The 26,535-nt window shown below is 37.9% G+C and overlaps 3 protein-coding genes across 7 annotated transcripts; 1 reads left to right on the plus strand and 2 right to left on the minus strand.

The window, feature by feature from the left end:
• LOC109726137 (casein kinase II subunit beta-3-like) lies at positions 707–4,387 on the plus strand. Its single transcript, XM_020255574.1, has 5 exons — positions 707–1,265; positions 2,384–2,602; positions 2,863–2,969; positions 3,056–3,221; positions 3,810–4,387. Exons 1-5 carry the CDS (start codon positions 1,046–1,048, stop codon positions 3,941–3,943), a joined length of 846 nt encoding a protein of 281 aa, XP_020111163.1. The 5' UTR covers positions 707–1,045; the 3' UTR covers positions 3,944–4,387.
• LOC109726153 (chaperone protein ClpD2, chloroplastic-like) lies at positions 4,933–11,916 on the minus strand. 3 transcript variants are annotated; one of them, XM_020255600.1, is made up of 12 exons: positions 11,017–11,910; positions 9,880–10,040; positions 9,549–9,778; positions 9,345–9,453; positions 9,134–9,264; positions 8,893–8,994; positions 8,520–8,801; positions 8,305–8,420; positions 7,913–8,207; positions 6,629–6,862; positions 5,668–5,901; positions 4,933–5,390 (listed from the first exon to the last, which is right to left on the minus strand). In XM_020255600.1, the coding sequence occupies exons 1-12, from the start codon at positions 11,664–11,666 to the stop codon at positions 5,076–5,078; spliced, it is 2,859 nt and encodes a 952-aa protein (XP_020111189.1). In that variant the 5' UTR covers positions 11,667–11,910; the 3' UTR covers positions 4,933–5,075. The 3 variants fall into 3 exon arrangements, 2 of the variants coding, with proteins under 2 accessions (XP_020111189.1, XP_020111190.1); XM_020255601.1 differs by lacking the exon at positions 8,893–8,994 and having other exon boundaries at positions 11,017–11,911; XR_002220425.1 differs by lacking the exon at positions 4,933–5,390 and having other exon boundaries at positions 5,780–5,901; positions 6,530–6,862; positions 11,017–11,916.
• LOC109726721 (acetyl-coenzyme A synthetase, chloroplastic/glyoxysomal-like) lies at positions 12,289–18,613 on the minus strand. 3 transcript variants are annotated; one of them, XR_002220591.1, is made up of 19 exons: positions 18,036–18,613; positions 17,502–17,645; positions 17,240–17,395; positions 17,017–17,151; positions 16,777–16,945; positions 16,247–16,329; positions 15,942–16,043; positions 15,782–15,870; positions 15,588–15,678; positions 15,167–15,280; positions 14,531–14,607; positions 14,359–14,437; positions 14,120–14,188; positions 13,849–14,024; positions 13,593–13,649; positions 13,393–13,483; positions 13,202–13,300; positions 12,990–13,094; positions 12,760–12,894 (listed from the first exon to the last, which is right to left on the minus strand). XR_002220591.1 is itself a non-coding variant. In XM_020256504.1 (18 exons), exons 1-18 carry the CDS (start codon positions 18,402–18,404, stop codon positions 12,709–12,711), a joined length of 2,286 nt encoding a protein of 761 aa, XP_020112093.1. In that variant the 5' UTR covers positions 18,405–18,608; the 3' UTR covers positions 12,289–12,708. The 3 variants fall into 3 exon arrangements, 2 of the variants coding, with proteins under 2 accessions (XP_020112093.1, XP_020112094.1); XM_020256504.1 differs by lacking the exon at positions 12,990–13,094 and having other exon boundaries at positions 12,289–12,894; positions 18,036–18,608; XM_020256505.1 differs by lacking the exon at positions 12,990–13,094 and having other exon boundaries at positions 12,289–12,894; positions 17,029–17,151; positions 18,036–18,606.

The raw sequence follows: 26,535 nt of genomic DNA on the forward strand, positions 1-26,535 counted from the left end.
GTACCATACTGTTAAAGTAATTATTATTGAATTGAAAGACTTTTGGATGAACAAAATAAATTATTTGATAATTCTCTATATGTTATGATGTTTTTTTCTCTTGGAGATTACGATCTAGGAGCTTCTCTTTTAGAATGTCATGTTATCTTATATTTTTATTTTAAAAAATAGTAGTTGAGAGGTATATTTCATAATGGTCTACTGCCTACTGGTGGGTGGTAATACATTTTTATGTAAACAACTTCAGAGTCAAGAACTCTTGTAGACTGTTGAAATCGAATTGCACAGCTGGGGAAAAATGGGCTGTTGCTAGTAGTAACTAGTATCTCGATTTCTTTCCCTATCTGTTTATGCGTAGATTTAGTCGTTGTACTCGCCACCGGAAATATTTTAGCCTCTAAATTTTCACGTATGTTATATTGTACTTAGTTATAATTAAAAAAAATTGACTCTGTTTTTAACAAAATAATGATTTAATTATTTCACCTTGCAAGCTAATAAAACAACGGTCTTTAATTTGTTCGCCGGTTAGGGACTAAAATGTTATGTACGAGCCATCTACTAGGGACTAAAATATTATGTCCGGAGAAGCCGAAAATTTTGAATGGAAATTAGAAGACGGAACTGAAATTTTGAGATAGTTCGGGGACTAGGAATACATTATACGCCGACCATTTCATTTGGTTGGAAGCGAGTGATGAGTTGGAGCCGATAATGAGGAACTAAACTTTGCTTTCGCTAACATCCGCCGTCCATTATCACGACTCCACTCCCCCGCCCTTCCCCCTCCTCTCGGCGCGGCGGGTAGGGCTAGGGCTAGGGCTAGGGCTAGGGCTAGGGCTAGGGTTAGGGTTAGGGTTGGGGCTTCGCCCGGAGGGAGGGAGTGAAGGAAGAGAGAGAAGCATCCATGGCTCTCTCGGGGGGGGCTCTTCCCCTCCGTTTCTCTTCGTCTTCGTCGTAGTGAGCTTCGTAAGGTTCCACAACTCATACCTGTACGCCGGTGGTGGAGTTGGTACTACCTGCAGCAGATTGAAGAGTGCCGGAGATGTCGAACCACGCAGCTGCGTCCCGCGGCGGGTCCACGGTTTCAAACCCTAACCCTAGCTACTACAACGCGGCGGCGATCGCAAAGCCGCCGAGTACCAGCCCCTTCAAGGCCTCGTCCAAGGCGTCCACGGCGAGCGCCAGCAGTAAGAAGCGAGCGGATGCGGCCTCGACCTTGGCGGCGCAGAAGAGCAGTGGCAAGGACGCCAAGTTGCCTCCAGGTGAAAGTCTCCCTCTCCTCTTTGTTACTACGCCCCTGCTGATTATTAGTTCTTAGAGAGGCTTGTGCATTCTACTGCTTTGTTGTTTGCCATCGACTCTGCTTGAGCGGCCGTTCTCTTTTGGGCCGCGCACGGTGTTGATTAAAACTTATTTTGGAAAGGCAACAACTTTTGGATTTTATGTTAAATCCTTGAGGCTTAGCCTGGGTACGGGCGGTTGTCTATCATGAGAGTTGCGTTTAATCTAATTTCCTGATGTTTTTTTTATTTTCGTTTAATGTTTTCATCAATGTAAATACACTTACTGAACATGCAGTGGAAACCTATGTCGGGGTTGATGTTTTTTATGATGAAATTGAACTAAACTGAATGCTAGTTCTTGGAATTTTGAATACTGCCAGGAGTAGACTCTGGAACTGAACGGAACGGGACTAATACTTGGTATATTTTCAGTCATCGAATTGCTTATATGAATGGATCTAGGCTCAATAGGGACAAGTAGTTAAGACTCTTCCTTAAAAAATTGGACTAAATGGGCATGCCAAAAACAGTTTCTTCATGGGCTTGTTTCGGTTCAATCCATGCATGAGAGATTCTTCTAATGAAAAGAGATACATAGGTTACCAATGTAAATACGTCTTGCAATCTTAAGGTTTTCTAGTTTATCTTGCAAAGGTTGTAAAGTCAGAATTTTCTACAGGGGATAGGTCATACGAGGGAATTGAATAGCAATTTGTCCATCCATTACTTTTTGGCACTCTATGGTATAGAGTTCTGTTGCAACATTCTTCTTTTTTTTTTTTGATATTTGCCTAGCAAAAAAAGGGTATTTCATGTCTAATGTAAGAAAAATGTCTAACAGATGGATGTGTCCTGCTTTCTTCCACCATTTTAATATGGTTGATATGAATACATGTTTCATAAGATTTGGTGGGAAATTTAAGTTTTTGCTTAAGTGCATTTTTTTTGTTTTACAATTTTTTGGTGCAAGAGCTGTTAAGTGGTTGAGGTACATCAGAAGTCCTTTAAATTGCTAGTGTGAGTGTTTTTAGTGCGTAAAGTCTATGTATGCTTCTGATTTGGGGATTGAATCTGATCTTTCTTTTGCGCCTTTATAGAGATCTCTGACACAGGCAGCGAGGAGACAGATCTTAGTACTTCAGAAGGGGATGATTCATCCTGGATTTCTTGGTTTTGTGGCTTACGGGGAAATGAGTTTCTTTGTGAAGTTGATGATGACTATATACAGGATGATTTCAATTTATGTGGACTTCAAGGACAAGTTAACTACTATGATTATGCTTTGGACATGATTTTGGACAATGACTCATTGAATGGTTTGTCTTCTTATTTATTTTCTTTTCACTTTGCTTTAGTAGATTCATTACTTGGAATTATTCTCTTTCAAAGTATTGTGTATGTACATTTTATTGTTTCATAATACTGTTCATTAGTCTGCTTGTCCTATAGCTTTAACTTATAAATATTTTGGTCATGCTACTTCATTTGATATATTTTATATTTTTCTTCTTGTGTTGTCAAAGATACAGGTGTAATGTTGTCTAAAGTTTTCATTTTATAATTGCTTCTTTTGTAGATGAAGTTGATGGCGAAGAGCATAGTGAAGTTGAATCTGCTGCAGAATTATTATATGGCCTTATACATGCCCGCTATATATTAACCGGCAAGGGACTGAATGCAATGGTAAATTCCTTATGATCGCTATGTTGTCCCATATATGAATCTTTTGAGTACATATAGTAACATTACTGCTTACATAACTCTTATAGCATGAGAAGTACAAGAGAGCAGATTTTGGGCGCTGCCCAAGAGTTCATTGTGGAGGCCAACCGTGCTTGCCAGTGGGTACGTCAGATATCCCACGGAATGGCTCAGTAAAGATCTACTGCCCGAAGTGTGAGGATATTTACTTACCAAGATGCAAATATCAGAGCAGTATCCTTATTGATAATGCTAGATTTGTTTCGCTTTTTGTTTGTCTAAAAAATAATCTGATATTACTTTGCACAGCTTAAATTTCACATTTTACATGACTGAAAACATTTACTAGTTCACTCTTTTATGGAATATTCATTTTTCAGAGAACAGCTATATTCATTTTTCTGATATAGGAGAAGAGAATTTATCATATATCATAAGGTTATGATACCTTATATATGGACTAATATTATCTCTTTTTATCCTGCTTTGGGTATATTGGACCCACTAAATTATATGAGTCATGAATACTATTGATTCTTAATGGACTTTGATAACACGGTTTGGTGATTTCTTTTCTGTTTTTGAGAAATTTATGCTATTATGCATGTGAAATCAAGCACAAGGTCTCCAAAATAACTGAAGCTTTGGCGACACTGCATTTTTCCTTGATTTCTAACTGCTAGTCGCTCTTTTAACTTTATGACTAGCGTAGATGTGGCCTTGAGGGTCACATTGTTACTATGCTGCTCTAAGCTTCACTTAGTCACTATGTGTTTGTGGTGCGAATCGGTGCATGTTTGTTCCTTAATATACTGTTTTCAGATATGGATGGTGCATACATAGGTACTACGTTCCCACACCTGTATTTGATGACCTATCCTTCTACGAAACCTGCAAAGGCAGTCCAGAAATATGTGCCTAGGGTTTTTGGATTCAAGTTGCATAAAGATTCTTAGTTTATCACTACTTATGTTGTGTAACATTATTAAGTTACCATGATGGTCATTTCGGCCGCAGTGTGGTAAGGTATCTCTCCCCGTGATGTTTGCTGGAGATCTTACCAGGTTAATTGACTGAAGGAAGCCTCAACGTTCCATGCGTAAATTATGATGAGAGTTTCTGGATTAAAGTCTTATTACTGTTTTTTAATGCACTGTTATCTAATTGAGATGCCCATTGATGTCGTATGTGAATGTGATCTATGTTTGCAGATCTCGAGTACTCTCTCTATTTTATCAATTGATTATAGTATTGAGCAAGAAATCTACTGCCAGCTGGCATCACATGTATCCCGAGAGAGAGAGAGAGAGAGAGAGAGGGAGAGAGATCGCGATGTATCAAATGTGATTCTGTAGCCTTTCTTTTCTCTATAAAATTGATAATTTGTGTTGGATTTTTGAGAGTTGTATTAAAACTGAAGCATACACTTTAAAGCTCTTTTTTTATTTCTATTTGATTTTCTTTCATTCTGTTTTTTGAGGCAATTTCTATTTGATAATAATTCACCTCGTCTGTTAGTATTCGTGTAGTAAAGTCTCAACGTCTCTAAGCTCTTCTACAAAAGTCCTAAGTTCCTATGAGCTGTGTACTCTTGTGTGCGCATTCACAATCGCCTAACAGAAGTGTCACAAAGGCCCTTCCAGCTGTGTATTCTAGCCTGGATCACCCGTAGCAGCATTGTTGTTCATTTGTAGAGAGAATCATTGCAGCACTAGTGTGTTCGTTTAGTGATACAGCATCTACTCAGAACAAACCAGAATAATCACGTTTAGACTTTCAATTAAGTTTAATTATTTGATTGTAAATTCATGTAAAAGGGTGATTTCAGCAACATGAGGGCCATCAATAAAGCAGAATTCTAAAAACTGGCAGCTCATTTTGCAGAGAGTTTTGATTAGAGATGGTTTTAACTTGATAGCAATTTGATACCGATAACATTGTCTAATGACCGGATATATTCTACAGAATTTTTACTCTTTTATCTATAAGCATTTCTATTCTACCATTTACAAGAACTCAATTGGCACCTGTACAAGAAAGAATAACCTTGCCTGTTAGAAGTAGGAATATACACTTGTAAGAGGGCTACTAAATGGCTGTTGACGTCGGGTCAGACAACTGGATGGTCTGATCAGGCCACTGTCTCACAAAAGTCTTCCCCGAGGAATTCACATCTAACATAATGGTGTCCCCAGGTTTACAATCTCTGCGAAGAATAGCTTCACTAATCACATCCTCGATCAGACAGGTGACAGCCCTCCTCAGAGATCGCGCACCGTAGCTCTTCTCGTACCCTCGCTTGCACACCAAATCCATGACAGCATCAGACAACTCTAGATGAATCCCTAGGGATAAGAGCCTGCTCTTCACTTCTTGCACCATTATTTTGAAAATCTCCAGCATCTGAAAGTTTCAGAAAAAACGGAAATAAGCCATGAACTCAATCCTAGTCCTATAAGCAATTAATTGTGATGATTGAATGACTGTGAAGTTGTAAACAAACATGTTCGAGTATAATACTTACTGAGTGTGAGTGTTGCATTAGTGATCAACAACTATTATTGGGATACAGAAAAAATCAAAGTACTCTCTCCTCTAATTTGCTTTATTTTTAACCAAATCTAGACTGCTCGATCAAGGAAAAGAGAAGCTATGAGAAATTATCAACAGAAGAATAAACCTGGGTTTTTTCCAAAGGTCGGAACACAACCACCTCGTCGATTCGATTGAGTAATTCAGGCCGGAAATATGATTTTAATTCCTCCATCACTATGGATTTCATTGCAGCATATGAGCTCGAGTTCTTATCTTCTGCAGTAAAGAAACCTATGCCGCGCCTTCCCTTGATAATTGATGCAGAACCAATATTTGATGTCATGACAATCAGCGTATTTTTGAACGAAGCTGTCCTCCCCTGTTAAAAAGCAGTATAGCAGGTCAAAAAAGGTAAAATCTCAAAATCATAGGAGGTTGTAGGAGTAAAATATATTCTCAGCTTGGGCAACCAATTTAATTGTTTCAATATTTTAGAAACTTGGCTAATGTATTGCATGGCAGGGACGGAGCCCATTGAGACAATGAGATGATTGGCCTATTTTTTAAGTTCTGACATTTTATATACATAAATTTTGTTGTCCCTTAATGATTTGCATATAGAATTTCTGTTTGGATAGTTCTAAATTATTATTATTATTATTATTTTGATTAAACAGGGGTGATAGTTCTAAATTAATTTATCTGTTACCAATACAAACAGCTACGATCTTAAAGCCGAGGCTTGATGAACCATACAGTTATGGAAAAGACACGTTCCTCCTCTAATAACTCTCTCTAGGTATAGCTTTATCATATATATAATTATGCGTGGCAATAATCCTTCTTCTCTAAAACGAATATGACAGCTCACCATGACATTTTTTTATCATAAGCTTTTTCCTAAATCAATTAACAGTATATGCATAACACTCATCTTTCCCCTACATTGATCTATCAATAGGTTCAATTAAGCAACAATTTATTGACCGATGAGATAGTAAATCTACCTACATAATTTTGTGACATGATGGTGAAGTTCCAAAAGCAAAGTTTATGCAGCATTCTCAGGCTTTGAAGGAAGAACTCAATATATTGAAAGTTCCAACCTGAGAGTCAGTCAGGTGTCCATCTTCAAATATCTGCAGCAGGATATTTAATATACTGGGGTGAGCTTTCTCTATTTCCTTAAGCAATATTACTGAGAATGGTCTTCTCCGGACTGGCTCCGTCAAAGTACCAGCATCTTCATAGCCTATGTACCCTGGAGGAGATCCTATCAGCTTGCTTACTGCATGCCGTTCCATATATTCACTCATATCCAACCGTAGCACAGCTTCCTCCTATTACACCAAGAAGAAGCATCTCTCAGTCTCAGTAATTGAAGCTTCAGTTCCAGAGAATTGGTGCACAATAGAAAGAATATGAATCATAAAAGATTGTTTTAGACCAAGATGGCAGGACACAAAGAAGATTTTTTCTTTTAATTTAAAATAGGGTGATTCACTATGAATATTCATAGAAGAGAGCATAAAAATTCAAATATCTGCTCCATCAAAAATTTGTGAAGTGCCAATGCTAAATACCATCTCTAATAATATCCTGAGAAGACAATAGAAAGGGGAAAATTGGATGTGGAGGGCGTCATTTCTGACTTGTACTTAACAAGCAAGATGACAAGATCATGGGATCATGTTCATCTCACTGAACCTTTGGAACCTGAAAGCATTAATTGGTTCCTTTTGCTTTTGTTTTTGTTTTTCAAAAGCATTAACGTCCTTCCCCAACTGAATCTGGATAACAAAACTTCAAAATGTGTAATAAAAAAAAAAATTTTAAAAATAAGAAAACTGGATGACAGGCTGATAACGCGAAAAGAGAAATTTCTTTGCCATCCATATATTACCATGATTCAATGTCCAAAAATTGGTTTAGTATGTAGGGGGCTGGTATCACAGAAAACCGGAAAACAGGAACCATTATTATTGTTTAGCGTCAATGAACTATGTCTACAAGTCAAAACCCAATAGCATCATAATGTGTTTCTTCACCATCCTTCATTTACTGAAGCTAATGGTGCTTCTATATACTCTACACAAAATACATATAGCAATTCTGGACTAAGAGAGGAACTGGCACAATTGATAGGAACATCATTCATGGAGAAATGCCTACAGTTCAATTGTTTTCTGTGCCATAGTATGGTGCATGGCTCCAAACTAACCTAAAATGAAAGATATCTGAACATATAGTATATATATATATAATATATATATATATAATATAATATATATATATATATATATCTACATAAAGAATATTCGCGTATCATGGTTCTGCATAGAATTGATTCAGCGAATGCACACAGAGTAGAGAGAGAGAGAGAGAGATACCGATCTGAAATAGCTCCTTGCAAATGCTTTAATGAGCTCTGTTTTACCAACTCCAGTTGGACCACAGAAGAGCAACACAGAAATTGGTCTGTCAGGATCACTCAGGCCAAGACGTGATCTCTTCACAGCTCGAGATATGGTCCTAATAGCATCATCTTGACCAATAACATGCTTTCTAAGTTCCTGCTCTAAGCCTAAAAGAAGCTTTGTTTCATCTGCCGTCAGATGCTGAACAGGTATTCCAGACCACAAAGAAGCAACTTTGGCTATCTCCTCTGCTCCAACAACAACAGATCTGCACACAAACAGCACAAATTGAAAGAAAGTAAAAGAACTTTTGAAGGAAAAAAAAAAAAATTCAAACACAATTGAAAAAGAAGCAAATATATTACTCTTTATCATGAAATGCGGATGAAATAGATGGTTTGCCCTTCTTGCGGTCAAGCACTGCATTATTGTTCTTATTGTTGCTATTATTTGGAGAATATTTAAATTTATTTGCTGGTACCTGAATATCACAATAAAGTATTGGAATTTCAAATATGTTCTTATGGATCAAAAACCAATCTATTAATCATTCATAGCACCATAATATTTAAGCCACTACCGCGTAATGCATTGCCTGGACAGCTCTAATCTCCTGCCAGTATTCATTGGGTGGCCTGGACAGTACAGAAGCCTGCTCTTCCTTTTTCCTCTTGAATGCATCCATACGAGCTCTACTACCAGCTTCATCGATGAGATCAATAGCTTTATCAGGGAGATGTCTGTCAGGAATATATCTAGCTGACAAGTATACCGCAGCATTTATGGCTTCTAACGTGTATTTGCACTTGTGATAAATTTCATATTTTTCACGTAGGCCCAGCAATATTTTCACAGCATCCTCCTGTCAAATGTTAAAGAAAGACAAATGATAGCTAAGCTACAAAGAACAATAATCACCTCAGCAACTTTGCAGACAAAAGCAGTAGCACTACCCGACTAGGCTCATTTATGAACACTGGCTGGAAGCGGCGAGCGAAAGCTTTATCGTTTTCAAAATGTGTCCTGTGCTCATCAACTGTTGTAGATGCAATGCACTGGCCATACACAAATGATTACTACAGTACACACTAATATAGACAAGCTGAAGTCCTCTAGAATATCAAATATGACTTATTTTAGTACTAGCTTTATTTTCATGCAAGGATCTTTTTCCTACTTAGTTCAGAGAGTTACCTGCAGTTCACCTCTGCCAAGAGAAGGCTTCAATAAGTTAGCCATATCAAGACCTGACCCCTTGTTTCCTCTCCCAACCGCGCCAGTTCCGATAAGATTATGAACCTCGTCAATGAAGAGAATAACATCGCCTGCAAATAATTTCACTAGTATAAGCGACCAAAGAAACATTGCTTATATACCCCCATATTTCAGGGTAGTATCAAATTACCCGCTTTGTTAACTTCTTTTAGTAAACCAGTAAGCCTGGCTTCTAACTCTCCTCTCTCTTTTGAACCTGCTATAAGCAAACCAACATCCAGTGACATTATGCGCTTCTCCTGCATTTAGGATATCAATAAAAGGTCATCAAACTGTGCTAGAATTGTAATTTGAAGGGAGGAGTCAAATCACAGACGTATCAGCAAAATCCCACCAGAAGAAAAATAGGAACATCTCCACTGGTGATGCGAAGCGCTAAGCCTTCGGCAATTGCTGTTTTACCAACACCTTGTTCACCCAAAAGGATTGGATTGTTTTTCCTTCGTCGGCCTAAGATTTGAACAATTCTTTGGATCTCGGCATCCCGGCCAATTACGGGATCGACAAGCCCGTCGCCAGCCCGTGCATTTAGATCTACACAGAATTGTGCTAATGCGCTTTTCCCTGGAAAATAACTCGATTAAAAATTCTCAATATTTTCCCTGATCTATAGTAAGTAAATTCTACATCGAAACAATCTATAAATGAGATATGGAACCATAGACCTTGGCTTTTCTGGAAAGATTTTAAGTGTGCAGCCTTTCTGGCAGGAGGTTTTGCATGTATTATTTCAGAAGATGCGGCGGATTGTCTACCATCTTTCATTAGTTCCCCTTGAAGCCTAGAGAAAGCCACAGAAGCGAGGTGATTGGGGTCTGCTCCTAAGCTGCAAGGAATGTCCCATTATCAGGCCACCATTTCATTAGCTCTATCGGAAATGATTAGAAGAAACTCACACCCACCATACTTTCAGAAGCACTAAATGAGCTAAACTACCGAGGATGTTTCTCACTAAAGTATTAGGTTTTCATATTCCTGCAGAAAAGATACTGAACAATGATCAGCACGTTATCAGGAATACAGCAGAGATGCGCATATCTGTCAAAGTCGCCCAGCAAACAACTTCGAGATGTTGTATTCGTCTTATTTTGGTAACAATCCGGCGCGGCCTTGCACGCCTAGTAACTATAACCCTGTACAAAGATGCCAAGAGGAAAAGTGTGCAATTTTCCAAGTACGACCGGTGATCCCTGTAAGCAGTTATTATCAGGATCTTAATGGTGTTGCTGTTTCTCCGGACGTTAGAGTTGGTTGAGCTAATTGTATGCAGGAGACACATCTGCGCACGGACATGCTACACATACCAGATAGGTGTGTATCGGATGTAATTAACCGAAGAACCAACACCAACGTCGATCGAGAAATCGTCTCTTAAGCGGCAATGAAGTGAAACATATTTATCAACCAGCGCATCACTTTTCAACCATTTGTTATGACAGCCTAAATCATCTCATAATTCACAAGTGGAAAACACAATCCAGCAGGGACTATCCAGATGCTCCAATAACTTATGCGGCAAATCTCTATTGCCTATTGCTTACTAGAGGACTACATAAAGAGCACGAAACGGACGCCAACTTCAAAGGACAGCGCAGAATGGAATTCAACTTGCGGATACGACGTCGCGACCTTAGTCCAAGGTCAAACTTTTCATTTATCATAGTCACAAAGGAAACACTACTAGAATAATAAAAGTCACGCATATGAATGTCGAAGTAGATACTGTAATGCGCGTATAGCCAACCAACAGGGCGAACAACGAAAGTAACAAGCGGAAATGGTGATTAATGAAGTTATTATACCTCTTGAGGACCTGGGCAGCGCTGCCGTCGTCGGCGACGAAGAGGCCGACGGCAATGTGCTCGGGGGATACAAAATTAGAGCCCATGCCGACGGAGAAGTCGACGGCGGCCTCGAACGCTCGCTTGCAGCTGGCGGAGAAGGGCAAGTAGGCGGCCACGGAGGGAGGGGGGAGGGGCGGCGGCGGCGGCGGCGACGGCGGAAATGGTGACGGCTTGGTGGCCCATAAGGCCCGGACGGCGTCCCTGGCGCGGTCGAGGGTGATGCCGGAGTCGAGGAATCCGAGGGGGGAGGGGTCGACGGCGACGAGGCCGAGGAGGAGGTGGTGCGTGCGGACGGCGTCGTCGCCGAGGGACCGGGCCTCGCGCTGGGAGGAGACGACGGCCTTCAGCGCGCGCTCCGTGAAGCGCTCGAAGACGGCGGTGACGGGCCCTCGACGGCGATGAGGGCGAGCCGTATGAGGAGGGGCGAAGGCGAGTGGGAGGAGGCGGCCGGCGACGACGGAGCAGCTGCTGAGGCGCAGGGCCGAGGGAGGGAGGTGGAGGGCGGCGGGAGCAAGTCTGAGCTGGAGGATGCTTCGGCAGCAGCTGGAATGGACGGGGAGGACGGAAGAAGAGAAAGAGGAGGAGGAGCGACTACAGCATGCCTCCATCGAAGAAGCCTCCTCCTCCTTCTTCTTCTTCTTCTTCTTCTTCTTCTTCTTGCGTTGTATACATGTGCTTTTCTCTCCTCTGTTAGCGTAGAATTTATTCCTTATTTCGTTACTTGTTTTTCATTCAGTTTGTGCTTTCCCTAGGGATCAAGTCGGAGCAAGCTAATGGTTCGGAAGGAAGGAGGGAGCGCAGGGCGGGAGAAAAGCGAGGGAAGAAAAGAAAGAGGGAACGGCAAGGCAAGGGTGCATCAAACCGACTTTTCAGTTAAATGCTTATTTACTGTGAAGCTCGTGCAGAATATAATAAATAATACTATTCTTTTTTTTCTTTTTTTTTTTTAGAGATAGATAGCGTTTATTTTATTTAGAAATAAACTTAGCTGAAAATATGAATCAACTAGGATTCGAATTTAGAACCTCGGATACCAACCACTAAGTCTTTTGCCACTTGCTCTAGGGATAGTCGGTTTTATATTTTTTTAAAAAAAAAACAGAAATACTATATCTTCCTACAGATAACAGATTCTAACAACTTTATAAATACATATACTCTGTAATCGGTCAAATTATTTAAAATTTAAAATTGGGAAAGGAGATACAATTCAGTGAAGATACATTTAAATGAGAAAAGAGATAAGTGCCTAGAATTTTATTATTATTATTATTTTCCTTGTAACTTCATCAAAGTATTCTTAAAAGAGTATGTAGACTAGTACTTGCTCGACAATAAACAGGAACCACCACCATACAATGAAAATACTCATTCCAGAGTTTCCCCAGCAACCCTAGTTTATTTAAATTAGTAGAAGCATATATAACAGAGTAACCTGACGATTCCTTTCAAATACAGCACCTGATCGGAAGATTCAACATCTGGCTCAAAAGCATTCAACATAATGTATTTGTAAGGGGCATTTGAGGGTGGGGGAATGAAGCCACTTATTTCAAGTTATAACAACTCCTATAAACAGAGAGAACCTCAGCACCTGAATTTGAGCAGAACGGGTGACGGAGGAAATTCTAATGATCACTATCTAATGCTCTAGTGATCGCTAAGTGCAATAAGCTGGTCCACCACCGTGGGATCAGAGAGAGTACTGGTATCTCCTAGTTCATTTAATTGCCTGGATGCGATCTTCCTCAATATCCTCCGCATGATCTTCCCGCTCCTCGTTTTAGGTAGTCCTGGAGCCCAGTGGATCTTGTCTGGGGCTGCAAAAGCACCAATCTGGCCACAGAGAAAAAAAAAAAAAAAAAAAAAACAATGATTTGAATAATGTAAATACAAATAAACAAAAGAACAATCTCATATTTGAATCATACAGAGTATCTATTCAGGCCGCTCTCTCTGGGAGATGTTGTATCATAAGTAAGTCAACGGGGGAAGGAGTTGGATTTCAATGAAGCATCCAAAAGGAGGAAGTAGATCTACCAGAGAACGAATCCTCCATTTAGATGTTCATTCCATATGTTCATCAAAGAAGTAGGGCAGCATACCATTGATCGCCCTAACTAGAGAAGAAATGAAAGAATACCTGGTTGCGGACTGTTAATATGAGGCTTTTACGTAGTTCTTCACTGTAAGGAACACCCTCCACCAAAGTGACAAAAGCATATATCCCTTGTCCTTTAACCTGAAACACACAAATCATTATGTATTTGATCCATTATTTAAGACTCAAGTTCAGAGATAGTTAGGATCAGAGCGGGAAGCGAGGAGCGGTACCTCATGCTCCACACCAACTACAGCAGCCTCCGCACACTGCGCATGTGAAACGAGGGCTGACTCTACCTCTGCTGTGCCAATACGGTGCCCACTGCCGCCCAACCAAGCATAAAGAAAGTGAAAAGTGAATCCAAATTATTATATACAAGCACTCGAAAGTACTAAAGCTCAACAATGCACGAAGATGTACTTCAATGTACCTAACATTGATGACATCGTCAACTCTTCCAGTGAGCCAATGGTAACCATCCTTGTCCCTGACATATCAAGATTACAAGAAAAAGTGATTTTTTTTTTTTTTTTTTTTGTAGGAAAGAAGAAAGTAAATACCCACATGATGTAAAATTTACATGTCCAAGGATCTAATATACTTGTAGAGAATGAGAACTCAGACGGCATAATACCAAAGGGATACAATAGAAGACTTGGTCACTTGATTCAATGGAAGAAAGTTACCTCCTGCAGCCATCACCAGAGAAATAATAGCCAGCGAATGGTTTAAAGTATGTGGTCTCATATCTCTCATGATCACCATAAAGCGTTCGAAAAGCCCCAGGCCAAGACTTCTTGATGCAAAGATATCCACTACATTCGCCTTCTAGCTCATTCCCTTTCTCATCAACAATGACCGGCTGGAGAATTTATACACTTTTTGTATCAGAAAAAAAAAAATAGTAGTAATACCCAAAAGTTATCTTCTTTTTGCATTCTTCATCTCATAACAGACCTGAACACCAAAGAAGGGAAAGGTTGCAGAACCAGGCTTCTGCGGCCAAGCGCCGGGTAAAGGTGTAATCTGCAGTAAACATGATTAATTAAGAGAGATTTAATAATTAAAGGAAAAGAAAGAAGCATAACGGCCAACGTGTTTAGATCCAAATATTGACAATTGCTTAGATTAAGTTTATTTTATAAACAAAAGAAAGGACGGTAAAAATTTTCATGATAAACATATCAGGCACCTACCATGATGCCTCCAGTCTCGGTTTGCCACCAGGTGTCTGATATGGGGCATCGTGAGTCCCCGACAACATTAAAAAACCACCTAAGATATAAAAGCCAAACACATAAGGAACCTTAAGTTTAAGATGGAGAAATCTACTCGTGTATTTAGGAGTTTAGGAAGAAATATATGGACCTCCAAGCACTAGGATTGATAGGCTCCCCTACGCTTCCTAGAACACGTAGAGATTTACGGGAGTAGCGAGTGACATACTGCAAAAGAAATGCCCCAAAGAGCAAAAGTTCAAGTTAGACAACTATTAACAATCCATATATGTAAGCATTGCTGTCGATATTCAAAGAATATAACACAAAGAACCAGTGTATCCATTCAGAACATATAAAGACGGGTAAGATAATTCAGGGCCCAAATAGCTACAATTAGGAAGAGGTGTAGTCCAAAAATTTGCAGCTTATTTATGCTTGATTAACAATAGCCAGACCTAATGCATCATAAAGCTTCACATCTCCCTGCAATGTGGGTTGGATCCTCAGATATACATGAAACAATAATTAAACAAGAGCGCCATCTTATGGCGTCAGTCCTAGCGTGCTTAATTGCTTCCTTTGAGTTGTTTCATAGTGTACATTCAACTTTAAGAAGCCAAGAAATGATCTACAAGAAGAAATAATAATACATCTGTTCTTCGATTGATTTGTTTTTATGTGCAGATTCTATTTTAATAAGTCAAGAATAAAATGAACTGCAAAAAAAAAAACAAAAAAGAAAAAAATAAAAATCATATAGCTTGCAGGGACAGGAACTGCTTACGTCATCGCCATCTCGCATAAGAGAACGAATAAGTGTCGGAGCAGTGTAGAATATCGTCACCTTATACTTATCGACAATGTCCCATGAGCGACCGGGGTCTGGGTAGTTTGGAGCCTATAAGAATAATATCTACAATGTATTGTCAAAATGCAAAAAAAAAGAATTGAAGCTCCTGCTTAAAAATTGTGAAGAAAAATGAAAAAAAAGAACAGAGATAAGAGCAAGTCTATCTTGCAAATTGTAGCTGTTTAAAATTGTAGTGCTTTTTGGTTGCTTAATTTATCAAACAATGGGAAGAATTTGGAGCCATACATTTAAGGTTGTAAGCCATAACACTCAAAGTAATGCCATTTCTTTTGCTCCTCAAGATCATTATTCATTCCCTAAATCCTACAAGATGGTATCTGATACATAGACATACCCCTTCATAAACCACGACAGTGGCTCCATTTAAAAGAGGGCCATAGGTAATGTAGCTATGTCCGGTGATCCAACCACAATCGGCAGTGCACCTGATGTTTGGAAGAACAAGGAGTTGAGGTTGTTATAGCATGACAAGCCTTGGAAGATGGTTATTTAGAAGATGAGCTTTAACCAGGAAAATCACCATAATACCAGTATATATCTGTTGGCTTGTAGTCAAATGCATATTTGAATGTTGTTGCAGTGTAGACCATATATCCGCCAGTTGTATGCAAGACACCCTGCATATATATTAATCAATTCTAGGCCGCTATGAATGCTTGGATAAATGAAAATGTCTTGAAACAAGCACCTTCGGCTTCCCAGTGCTTCCACTTGTGTACAAGAGAAATAGCGGATCCTCTGCATCAACCCATTCCACTTCACACTTGGTTGGGAAGTTCGGGACAACATCCTGAGAGTATGGCCACCATTAATGTGTCAAAGCAGTAGAATATGAATTTAATCCAACACATAAACAAGCTGGTGGTTCAGAAGTCCAAAAAAAAATCAAGAAAAGCTTCAGCAAAATGAACTTCTCGATAAAAGAGAGAAAAAGAAGCCTTTTAAAAAAAAAAAATTCTGAAGTGCCACTGTTGAGTAAACAAGTGCACAAACCTGCCACCAAACATCTCTTCCCTCCTGCCACTTTGTATCGTCTCTTTTCATGGCTGACAGGTTTTCATATGTCAGACAAAGACCTGTTGACAAAGTTATTTGTGAGAAAGAAGTACTATTTCACAAGTTTCATACTTTGAACATCAAAGGAACTCTGTTAAGGAAGATGGGCATAAACAGGAAAACAAAGTTTCAAACATATAATGCCTGCATGGCTGAGGGCAAGTATGAAGTAAATGGGCTACATTATTTGGTGCTAAGACACCATGAATGATCCTAATAAATGTTCTGGTGAAAGCTGAACCATAAAATAGTAATTTCTGTCTAATAAAAATGCTTCTTCTCCAAAAACTAAATAAGAGAAACTAAGTCACCATTCCATTCCGTCCGCAAATGATTTACATTCCTAGAAGGTTTCAGATCATGAATACCTATGGGAAGAAAGTGCATGGGCTATAATGATGAACACATGCTCTAGAATGCAGAGGATTCAAACACTTGGGGAACATGACTAACTTCTACATGCGTACCTACATGGACACCGTCCTTGGCACATTCACCCAGAGCAGTGTCCACAATATCTTTAAGAAAGATGGTTTTGGAGCCCCTTTGCACGGCATTGCACGTGAGAACTACTTTAGGCCTGCAATCTGCTATCCTTTGAGTGAGCGACTCCGCAGAAAAGCCGGCAAAAACTACCTGGAAAGAGCAACCAAGATATATAACAATCTCTCTACAAGATAGAACATTTAAGAGAACAGAGCCACTACAGCAGGCATCACCGAGTGGACGGCACCGATCCGAGCACATGCCAACATGGCAATGGGCAGCTCCATTAGCATAGGCAAGTAGATGACCACCGCATCCCCCTTTCCAACACCAACATGTTTCAAGTAGTTTGCGAGCTGTCACAAAGCAATTGCACGACTATTAGAATCCCCGCATCTTTTTCTTAGTTTGAATGAGACAGAGATGGGAATGAGTTGAATATACCTGGCAAACCCTGTCCAACAGCTCAGAATAAGTTAGTCGACCGTCGAGACCAGGCTCGTTGCCCTCCCAATACAAAGCAACCTTCCCCCCATCTCGTCCTTCGACGTTTCGATCCACTGCATTGTAGCATATGTTCGTCTTGGCCCCTTTGAACCACTATAGGGCACAACAATCAAATCAAATAACACGTACATAACTCTTATCCTAGCACAATTATAACAAGTACAAAATCGCGAACTCAAAACGATAAATCGACACCAACCTCGATGCTGACGGCTCCCTTCCTTACATCAATGTTCTCTGCATAGACCTCCGGATCCCATGTCTCTTTCCAGTAGAATTGGGTGGCAATCTCCGACCAGAAACCCGCAGGATCCTCTATCGACCTCCTATACATTTCTCGATACTGATTCATCGAGAAACACACACAAGTGACCACAACAGAAAATCATCAGTCCATTTCTTAAAAAAATAATAATAATAAAAAAAAATGGACGTTTCTATTAAAAAAGGAATAAATAAACTAGACCGGTGAAACAGCTGATTAATCTTAAAGTTCAAGTTGCCAGAGAACGATACTGATTTATACTTTATATTCAGCACTTTCTTTAGTGTCCTTTAGTGTCTGCTCTGATTCCATGTATTTATGTCAGAATTCTAATTTATATCCGATACAAAACTAATATTCGCAATAAAACCAAAATAAAAACAAAAATTCTTCTGTTATTCCATTAACGTGTAATCGAATCTATCCATCGAAAAGATAAAAGAGAAAAGAGAGATGTGTACAGAGAACCTGATCGAGGGAGGAGACGAGGGCGCGTTGGGAGAAGAGGGGGCTGGGGACGACGGCGGGGTCGCTCTCGCCGGAGGCGAGGGAGTCGCCGCGGACGACGGCGTTGAGGTGGTGGGCGATCCTCCGCGCGGCCGATGGCAACTGCGACATCCCATCCGCGCGGCGGCGGAGGGGGTGGCCGGCGCCCGACGCCGCCATGGCTCCGCCGCCGCCGCAGGAGCTCCTCCTCGTGAATATGAGACGAGGCGAAGAAGACGACGAAGACGACGATGAACGCGGGAGATCGGAAGAAGTGGCGGGACTCCGAGGTGAGCGATATAAATAGAGACGATGATGAGGGGCCATCGTCAGCGTTTGATCGAACGCCATACAAATATCAAAATCTTAAATATATATATATATATGTATATATTTTCAAACAAACAAATATACGCATAACACTTTGACGAGTATGCAAGCAACACCTCTGACCTCTCTCTCCCCCTCTTTTTTTCTTTTTCTGTTTTTCTCTTTCTCTCACTACAAGTGTATTTATGAGGTGGCGGCAGCGAAGCAGCGAACTCCGGAGGAAGCGGCAGCGGAGATTATGATGACGCAACCGAGGCGAGAGATAATTACGCAAATCTTAATAATAAAAATAAATAGTTAATTATTTATTTGAAATGATTGGGCCGGGCCGAGTATTGGGCCTCTTGGGCCACACTTCACTGCTTTTCATCAGGCGAATAAAGCTCTGCAACTGCTGACGACGTAAGCAAAGCTTAAATTATGTTGGAAATACAAATAATGAAATTTTAAAATAACGTGGTGATGTGTAACTTTTGATTTTGCTATAGAAAAAAAAAATTATTTATTTATTTATTTAAAACACCTTAATGTTGTATTTTCTAATACCAATAGTCAAACAACACTTGCAAATTGATGCTATGCCTTCTAGCAAAGGCAAGAAGGTTAAAGACTTAGTCAAGCCGAGCGTGGAAAAAAAAGAAAACAAATGAATTAAAAAGATGGGAATCATTACACATACGTATGAGACGTGTAGTTAAAAATATATATTTTAATAGGAGCAGAGCTAGATGAACATCTAAAATGTAAGTGCATATCTTACATCTTCTTTGTTCAGTTCTGCTTTTATTAGTAATAGTAAAAATCTCCAAGGAGAATTTTTAAATTTTAGAGATTAAGATAAAGTTTGCTTTTGAATATGCAAATGGCATTTGTCGTTTAATATTCCTGTCACGTGGTTCCCGTGCATCTGAACGTCGACATCATGTGGGATTTTTTTTTTATTTCAAAGGGGACAAGGATACGAGCTTGGAATAATCCTACATACGGATGGATATGGTTCACTGGATATTAGAGAAAAGGTCACCCGGTTAGCGGTTTGGAATATATGTAAGAAATTTCATATTCTTTGGCTAGTACGAGCACCCCTCTTTTTTTAAAAAAAAGATATATTTCGTGAGTAGATTTAGGGGAGAAGCATTGAAATCTCTGAAGATATGGAATGGAAATATACATGCAAACAAATACTAAAGTACAGGGAAATAGGTTTTTAATGTAAAACTAATATTTTACTCTCGTAATATTATGAGTAAAAAAATGTTGTCATCCATTGGGAAATGGGAATACACTTGCTTAGAGCTCCTTACTAGAGTTTTATCCAAATCAGAAGAATGAATGGTGTTAATTAGTTAATTAATACAGTATGGAATCTAAGGAACAAGAATATCAGGAAAAGGATGGGCTCCAAGAATCTCGGCCTGTTCGGATAGAGTCCTTCACAAAAACAAGATTGGCCCATCAAATCTTGGGCCCAAAATTGATCCTCTTTAGCCCAATGATTTGGGCTTCACTCAGCTTGGCCCATCAGATCAAGATATGCACACCAAGGCCTACATCCATAACGACTGGTGCGGTGGTGGCATGTGCAAATGCAATGAAGTAAACTATTTATTTATTACTCAGTCCATCTTATATATGGATTGCGGTATTTATTCAAATGATCCGCCCAACAAGAAAAGGCTCAGGAGCAGTACTAACACACCTCTTCATATGCTCTTTTTTTTTTCTTTTTTTTTCTTTTTTTTTTTTTTTGGAGAAAGCTAGCATGCTACCCGCTTCATTTATTTCATTTAAAAATATGAGACTTAGCTGAAAATGTAAATCAACTAAAATTTGAACTTGGGTTTCGGGTATCAACCACCAAACCTTTTGGCCCTTTGGCCACCAAGCCCTTCATATGCATTATTCTAGAGATTTGATATTTACTTGTTTGCGCAGATAGAAAGGTAATAGACGAGTTAACAGAGATAGTTAATGTAGGAATAAAATTGACGCGCTATCTTATAAAACTGTAAATACTTAAAATCAACTCTAATGTTATGTTATTTATTTAAAGATATGATACGTTAAAAGTTTAGAAAGAGTTGAACCGCACGTTGGGTTCAGAGTTTGAAGTTGTTTAGTACAGAATAATAATATTTATTATTGAGCTAAGATTAAAAGAAAATAATTAAACTCGATTGACAAAAAAAGAAAAGAATGGCAATAGATAAATTCCTTAGATATGTGTATATGCTTATTTTTGGAAACTTATATATCCCTTGGATATAGACTTGGACTATGACCACCACGGAAAACGAGCGCTAACCAACTGGTACCAAGCTACCATACGAATTAATTTCGACATACCACATGGGTTGCATAAGATCCAGTGCACTATCAACCCCACCTTCATCCACTTTTCACGCACCCATGATAAGTGTATAAACACCAAATTGAATGTTGCTTTTATGTCTTTTTGGCCCTGCATTTAATTCATATTTCAAAAATCTAAAATTTATTTTTTTTGGGGGCGCCGATTGGAATCTTAAACGAGCGTCTTGACATTCAAAGAAAAGAAGCTTCGATTTGAAGCTTCCAAGCTTTTGTACTTTGCCAAATAAAATTGTACTCTATATTCGGAACGACCGGAACCTCACTCACAAAAAATGTGAAAGTGAAAAACCAATCTCTTCGAATGTTGTACTAAGAAGATTATGCATTACATATAACATGGTATTTGTCGTCTCATCCGAACTAATTATAAAGTGAATCATATCTTACGATAATGAGACAAATCAGATCCACTCGTCCATTCGAGTTTAAGACTAAGAGCCTGTTTTGCGCAGCGTTGCTAAAAGAATCGGAGCTTATTCAAAACCACCCTATATATCGAGCGGTTGCGTATATATGGACAAGTGTTGCAAACACATGCCCGCTCGTGTCACGCGCCAACAAGAGGCCAAACAAGCACTCGAACATGTAAGTTTTGAGTCTAATACGTAGCACATATAGACATTCTATATTCTAAACTGTGATTATTTACACTCGATCGAGTATCTAATGACCAAGTAACTCAATCTCTTTCTCTCTCTCTCTAGATACGTGCCTCTCTCTCTCTCCCGTTGTAATTGCTATTCTGATGAGAGAAAGGAGCAGGCAACAACCTCAACCACCGAAGCATCCCCCGCACTAAGAAATTCGTCCACATCAAGGATAAGGTTGCTCATCAACCACGAATGTTCGATAGTGACGCATACTAATTAATCTGACTTATTATCATAACTTGATCCACAGATGTTTTGTTTTGATACGCCACCGCAATCAAAATTTGTTTATAATTAATCACCACCACAATTTAATTAGTTAAGCCGCTCGATTAATTCTTCTAATTAATTAATTTCGCAAGCTTAATTGTTACTTCTTGGACTATGACATAAAGCTCAATTAAGACTATAGTCTAACCAAATATTATATTATTATTATTATAGAGGAATTAAGATTTATATATTTTGTGGTTGTTTTATTCTTATATATGAAAGAAATAAAAAAAGGAAAAAATTGTGGCCGCGACACCTATACCACATATCTCATCCTATCACATATCTCGTCTTATCCTTTATCAGCTGAATCGTATGCAATCCCTTTAATCACAGGGTCCATATATTTTGCAAACTCTTTAAATTATATAATTAATTGGTTTATATGTATAGCCTTATCCTAGTGGGACATATATAGAGGCCACTGAGAATATTGTATATATATATATAGAACTAGCTAGGCTGAAATACTATCAATAGCAACAAACTATTATTGCTATTAGTTTTATATATATATATAAAAGGTTTCAGGTACTGTATAATTCAAAAGTCAATGGGACAAGTGTTACATTTTTCTCTTAAATAACTGCAGATCGAGCAGGAATATTTTTCATATGATTGTTATAAACTTGGTTGAGAAGATTACGATAGCTATCCTTTCTCTTTTTTTCTTTTTTTCTTTTTTTTTTTTTTAGAGATAGGTAGCACGCTACCCGCTTCGTTTATTTCATTTATAAATAAACTTAGCTGGAAATGTGAATCAACTAGGATTCGAATTTGGGTATTGGGTATCAACCATCAAGCCCTTTGTCACTTGCTCTAGGGACAGTTGGTTATGATAGCTATCTAATGGGATCGATCAAAGCTCTATATATATATATATTGTTGATTACGTAACAGGGTTTAATAATAAAGAGGAAGAAGCATTATAATCTGATAAGTTTGATATCGTGCCAACCATTTTGCTAAGCAAAGAAAGAAACGTTAAAATTATGAAAGTAAAGGGGGATTTCATTTATTTTATNTCTATATTTCGGGCAATGTCATTTAATGTAGTGATAAGATAAGATTCGTTGTAGGCACCATAGTTGACTCTGTTGATAATGTGCCATACAAAGTCAATATAAAGCATTAAATAATCAAAAGCCCTGCTTAGATTGGTTGCTATATTGTATCCTGTGTCTCTAGTCTCTCTTCTTTTTGTATCAAATTTTTGTGCGAGAAATTAATGAATTAATCTCGGCTTAAAGTCATGAATTCGGCGTGAACGAAACGAACGTGCATGTGATAAGGAGAAGAAGAAGAAGAAGAAGAAGAAGAAGAAGAAGAAGAAGAAGTCTCGTGAAAGTTTCATAATCTACTGCAACTTATACACAGTAATGATTAATACAACTATTGGAATACAAACAAGGAGTAGGATTATAATACTTGTAAAAGTATCATGGGGGTGATACTTGTGTGTTTTTAGCCCTTGGATGGAGAGATGTGAGGTGAGAAGAGGTGGTAGTGGTGTAGTGATGATAGGTGAAATAGTGTTTAATCCAAGGACTATTAATAATCAAAAGTAGATCCAATGGGCTTAAAACCTGATGAGCACCATGATGGTGATACTTGTAAAAGTATCATAGCTCAACTCTTTAATAACAAGTATGCAAATATATATATATACACGCTCATGTAATTAAATTCTTTAAACTATATATAGGATGATGATCAGTTGATCAAATATCGCTTGTCGCAAACATCTCGTCAGGTGATGGCCAAACTCTAGATCAAAATCAATTGTACGAGCGATAAATATTAATCACTACAATCGTATATGTCGACACCTTCGCGATCACACAGAGTGGACTTAGTGCTAAGTATAGGGCCCATGCAGCGCTACATCTTTCAGCACGAAGAAGATAGGGAACAGATCGATAGGGTTAGGTAACAGGCACTCTCATCGATAATTAAATTAGAACAAGTCTTATGTATAACAAATATGTCACATAAAATCTTGTATATGATAATAAGGATATGATCAACTATGACATGTAAATTGCAGATAAAGATAAAACATTTTGATCAAATGCTGTTTTTTTTTCATAATATAACAACTGCAGAAAAAAGATTTTCTTTTTGTTATATAGTAATAATCGCCGAATTTGTAAATAGCGTTGCTGCTATGACAGAAGCGCTTAAATATACGCCGAATTCGGAGGACTAGCTAGGCCGTTTCCTTGCAATACAGTTCATTAATTACTCCAAATGCCTATTTATGGGGGTAGGCATTAGTTGTTGTGCCTTATGTATTCTTCTTTTCAATTAACAGGCCCACAGTTCCACCACTAGTGACTTGTTTTCATTAATGCTTCCAAATGGTAACATTACAACACACATTATGTATATATATATGTATGCGCTCCACGTTAGCCTCACTATGAACTTGGATAACGTCGGAAAATGTTAGGTACCATCACTCAACTTTCCCGTGGCATGAATATATGTAGCCTTTTATTTGTTACAAAATTATAGTAATAATAATATACTTTTGAGTTTGTGATACAATATTTGCATATATATGAACCCTCCATTTTTACATAAACTAAGATGGACACTAAACCTCTGAAATCATCTTTTCCGGCAGCTAAGATAAAAGCGACAAACAAAATAAAAGAGTGCAAGATGTGGGCCTCTGATACGTCACACTGACTAGTGAATAACTTTTCTCTTATCTATCTTTTTTTTTTCTTTTCTTTTTTTTTTTTTACAAATGTTGATAATGGTGAGTACTAATGTTACTGTATGCAAATGGTGAAAATGTGCGAGACTGCAAAGCTGTAAAAACTAAATTATAAATTATTTTAATTCACACTATTTAGATTTTTAAAAATTTAAATTTATCGGATTTGAGTTAGTTAACATATTTATCTCATTACTTATCTTTACAATATTTAAGTAATATATTTTGTATAATATTTATAACTATAAATTTTATTAAAATGTTTTGACTCACTCCAATAGCTAAAATATCTCATAATAAAATTAAAATAAAGAAAAAAAGTTATTTTAAAAATGATTCACAGTTCAAGCACCATTTCTATAAAAATTGGTGATAAATATGTTTAAGACTTAGTTTGGTATTGAGACTTATCAATGCTATTAGATAAAATAAAATTGAGATAAAAATATAGAAAATATGTTTCTATATTTTCCTTGTGAACTATAGAAAATATAGTAACTAATTTATCGTGATATACGAAATATCATATTACGTACGAAAATAAATAAAAATTTTTTAATATACTTCTCACTCATATAATATAATCTTTTCGTAATTTCAAACAAAGTCTAAGATTAACGTCATCTATATTTAATGTTTTGCGAGTTTTATTTACATAATAGATAAGAAATAAAACCGTCTCATCTTAAATGCACTCCCTGCCAAAATTTGTCTGTCCCCACGAGTGAACAGAACGTTTTAAACCCGCTTTTTTACGGGAGTGTGGAACCGGCACACGAAACGACCGACGAGCCCGAGACGCAAATCCAAAATCCGCCTCATTTTGGATTTTGCTGAGACTCCGTCGCACCACAAACCCCAATCCCTTCCCCATTATTCCCAACCCTACGCGCCTCCTCCACCTCCTCCTCAACGTGTCGCCTCCCCGCTGGCACAACTCAGTCACATTTATACATATCACCAATAATAAATTAATTATATTTTTTATTAAAATAATATAATAAAAATATATATTTTTAATTATGATGAGATGTATCAATTTATAAGCAGCGTTTGGTTAGGGATAGAATAAGAATAGGCCCTTATCCCTCTTTATATCCAAACGTTAAGTTTTATCAAAGAATAATAGTTCTCGTTATCCCACCAATATCTCTATTTTCTATATAAAACTATCTAAAATTATTTTATCTCCGAAAACTCAATTCATCCAAACATATTTTTCTTATCCAATACTTATACCATCCTTGTAAAGCTAGTTCTTATTTATACCGAACAAACGGTACCATAGAGATAATTTTAACAAAATAAAAATGTTAGATCAGTAATATATCTGGTATATTTTAGATTTTTTTCTCACAGACCGTCCCGTTGCGACAAGTGCGCTTGGCCCCACCACGAGTACGTGTCCCCTCTACGTGCCTTTATCTCTCTCCCTACCCGCGCGGCCACACGTACGTGCGCTTATAGTTACGCACGCAGCGCCGTAGAAAAAGTATTTAAAAACCTATGAAAGAAATGTTTTTATCCTTTATCTTTGCTCTCAGTTATTACTTCTATATTACAAATTACATTAATTACTATCCTCTCTACTCTTTATTACTATTTCAAAAAAAAATCAGATTATAAAATTAAACTATATTAAAAATTAGTTGAGTCCAGCTATAATACTGTTGATGACCAAATATTTAGTGTTATTAAGTTTTCGGCTATTAAGTCTACTTTTCTGACAATTTCTATCCGTTAGATCATATTATTCAACAACCATCCACTTAATCTTAGAGGATCATAATCATACAAATTGCACATCACTTTTATCCAAAGACCAAAAACTTAATAATACCAATGACTGTTACTATTAATAGTATTCTAATTTAGTTCGAATTAGATTATCTCTATTGTGCTCTATATGTCTAATTCATGACTCAAAAAATATATAAAAATCAAGGAAAAATACATTAATAATTTATTGCGCAAACAAATTTTATTGTATTATTATAGATAATTTTAGTTATAAATTTATTTTAATACAATTTTATTGTTGATTTCAAGAATTGTCCCAAATAATTAGCTTATTTTAGATAATGATAAAGTGTGAGAATATAGGTGATAACATTTTTTTATGTTAGGAATA

Source organism: Ananas comosus, linkage group 21 (assembly GCF_001540865.1).
Source record: "Ananas comosus cultivar F153 linkage group 21, ASM154086v1, whole genome shotgun sequence".
Taxonomy (NCBI): Eukaryota; Viridiplantae; Streptophyta; class Magnoliopsida; order Poales; family Bromeliaceae; genus Ananas; species Ananas comosus.

What these genes read in the sequence shown, in the direction of transcription:
- LOC109726137 (XM_020255574.1), top strand. Translation starts at nt 1,046, where the DNA reads ATGTCGAACCACGCAGCTGCGTCCCGCGGCGGGTCCACGGTTTCAAAC. An exon ending in GGACAATGACTCATTGAATG is followed by an intron (nt 2,603 to 2,862) that starts GTTTGTCTTCTT and finishes CTTCTTTTGTAG; the next exon opens with ATGAAGTTGATGGCGAAGAG. An exon ending in GCAAGGGACTGAATGCAATG is followed by an intron (nt 2,970 to 3,055) that starts GTAAATTCCTTA and finishes TAACTCTTATAG; the next exon opens with CATGAGAAGTACAAGAGAGC.
- LOC109726721 (XM_020256504.1), bottom strand. Translation starts at nt 18,404, where the DNA reads ATGGCGTTCGATCAAACGCTGACGATGGCCCCTCATCATCGTCTCTAT. An exon ending in AAGCCAACAGATATATACTG is followed by an intron (nt 15,679 to 15,781) that starts GTATTATGGTGA and finishes TCCAAACATCAG; the next exon opens with GTGCACTGCCGATTGTGGTT. An exon ending in CTGTCGTGGTTTATGAAGGG is followed by an intron (nt 15,281 to 15,587) that starts GTATGTCTATGT and finishes TTATTCTTATAG; the next exon opens with GCTCCAAACTACCCAGACCC.
- LOC109726153 (XM_020255600.1), bottom strand. Translation starts at nt 11,666, where the DNA reads ATGGAGGCATGCTGTAGTCGCTCCTCCTCCTCTTTCTCTTCTTCCGTC. An exon ending in TCCAGGCAATGCATTACGCG is followed by an intron (nt 8,421 to 8,519) that starts GTAGTGGCTTAA and finishes TGTGATATTCAG; the next exon opens with GTACCAGCAAATAAATTTAA. An exon ending in GACACCTGACTGACTCTCAG is followed by an intron (nt 5,902 to 6,628) that starts GTTGGAACTTTC and finishes GCTTTTTAACAG; the next exon opens with GGGAGGACAGCTTCGTTCAA.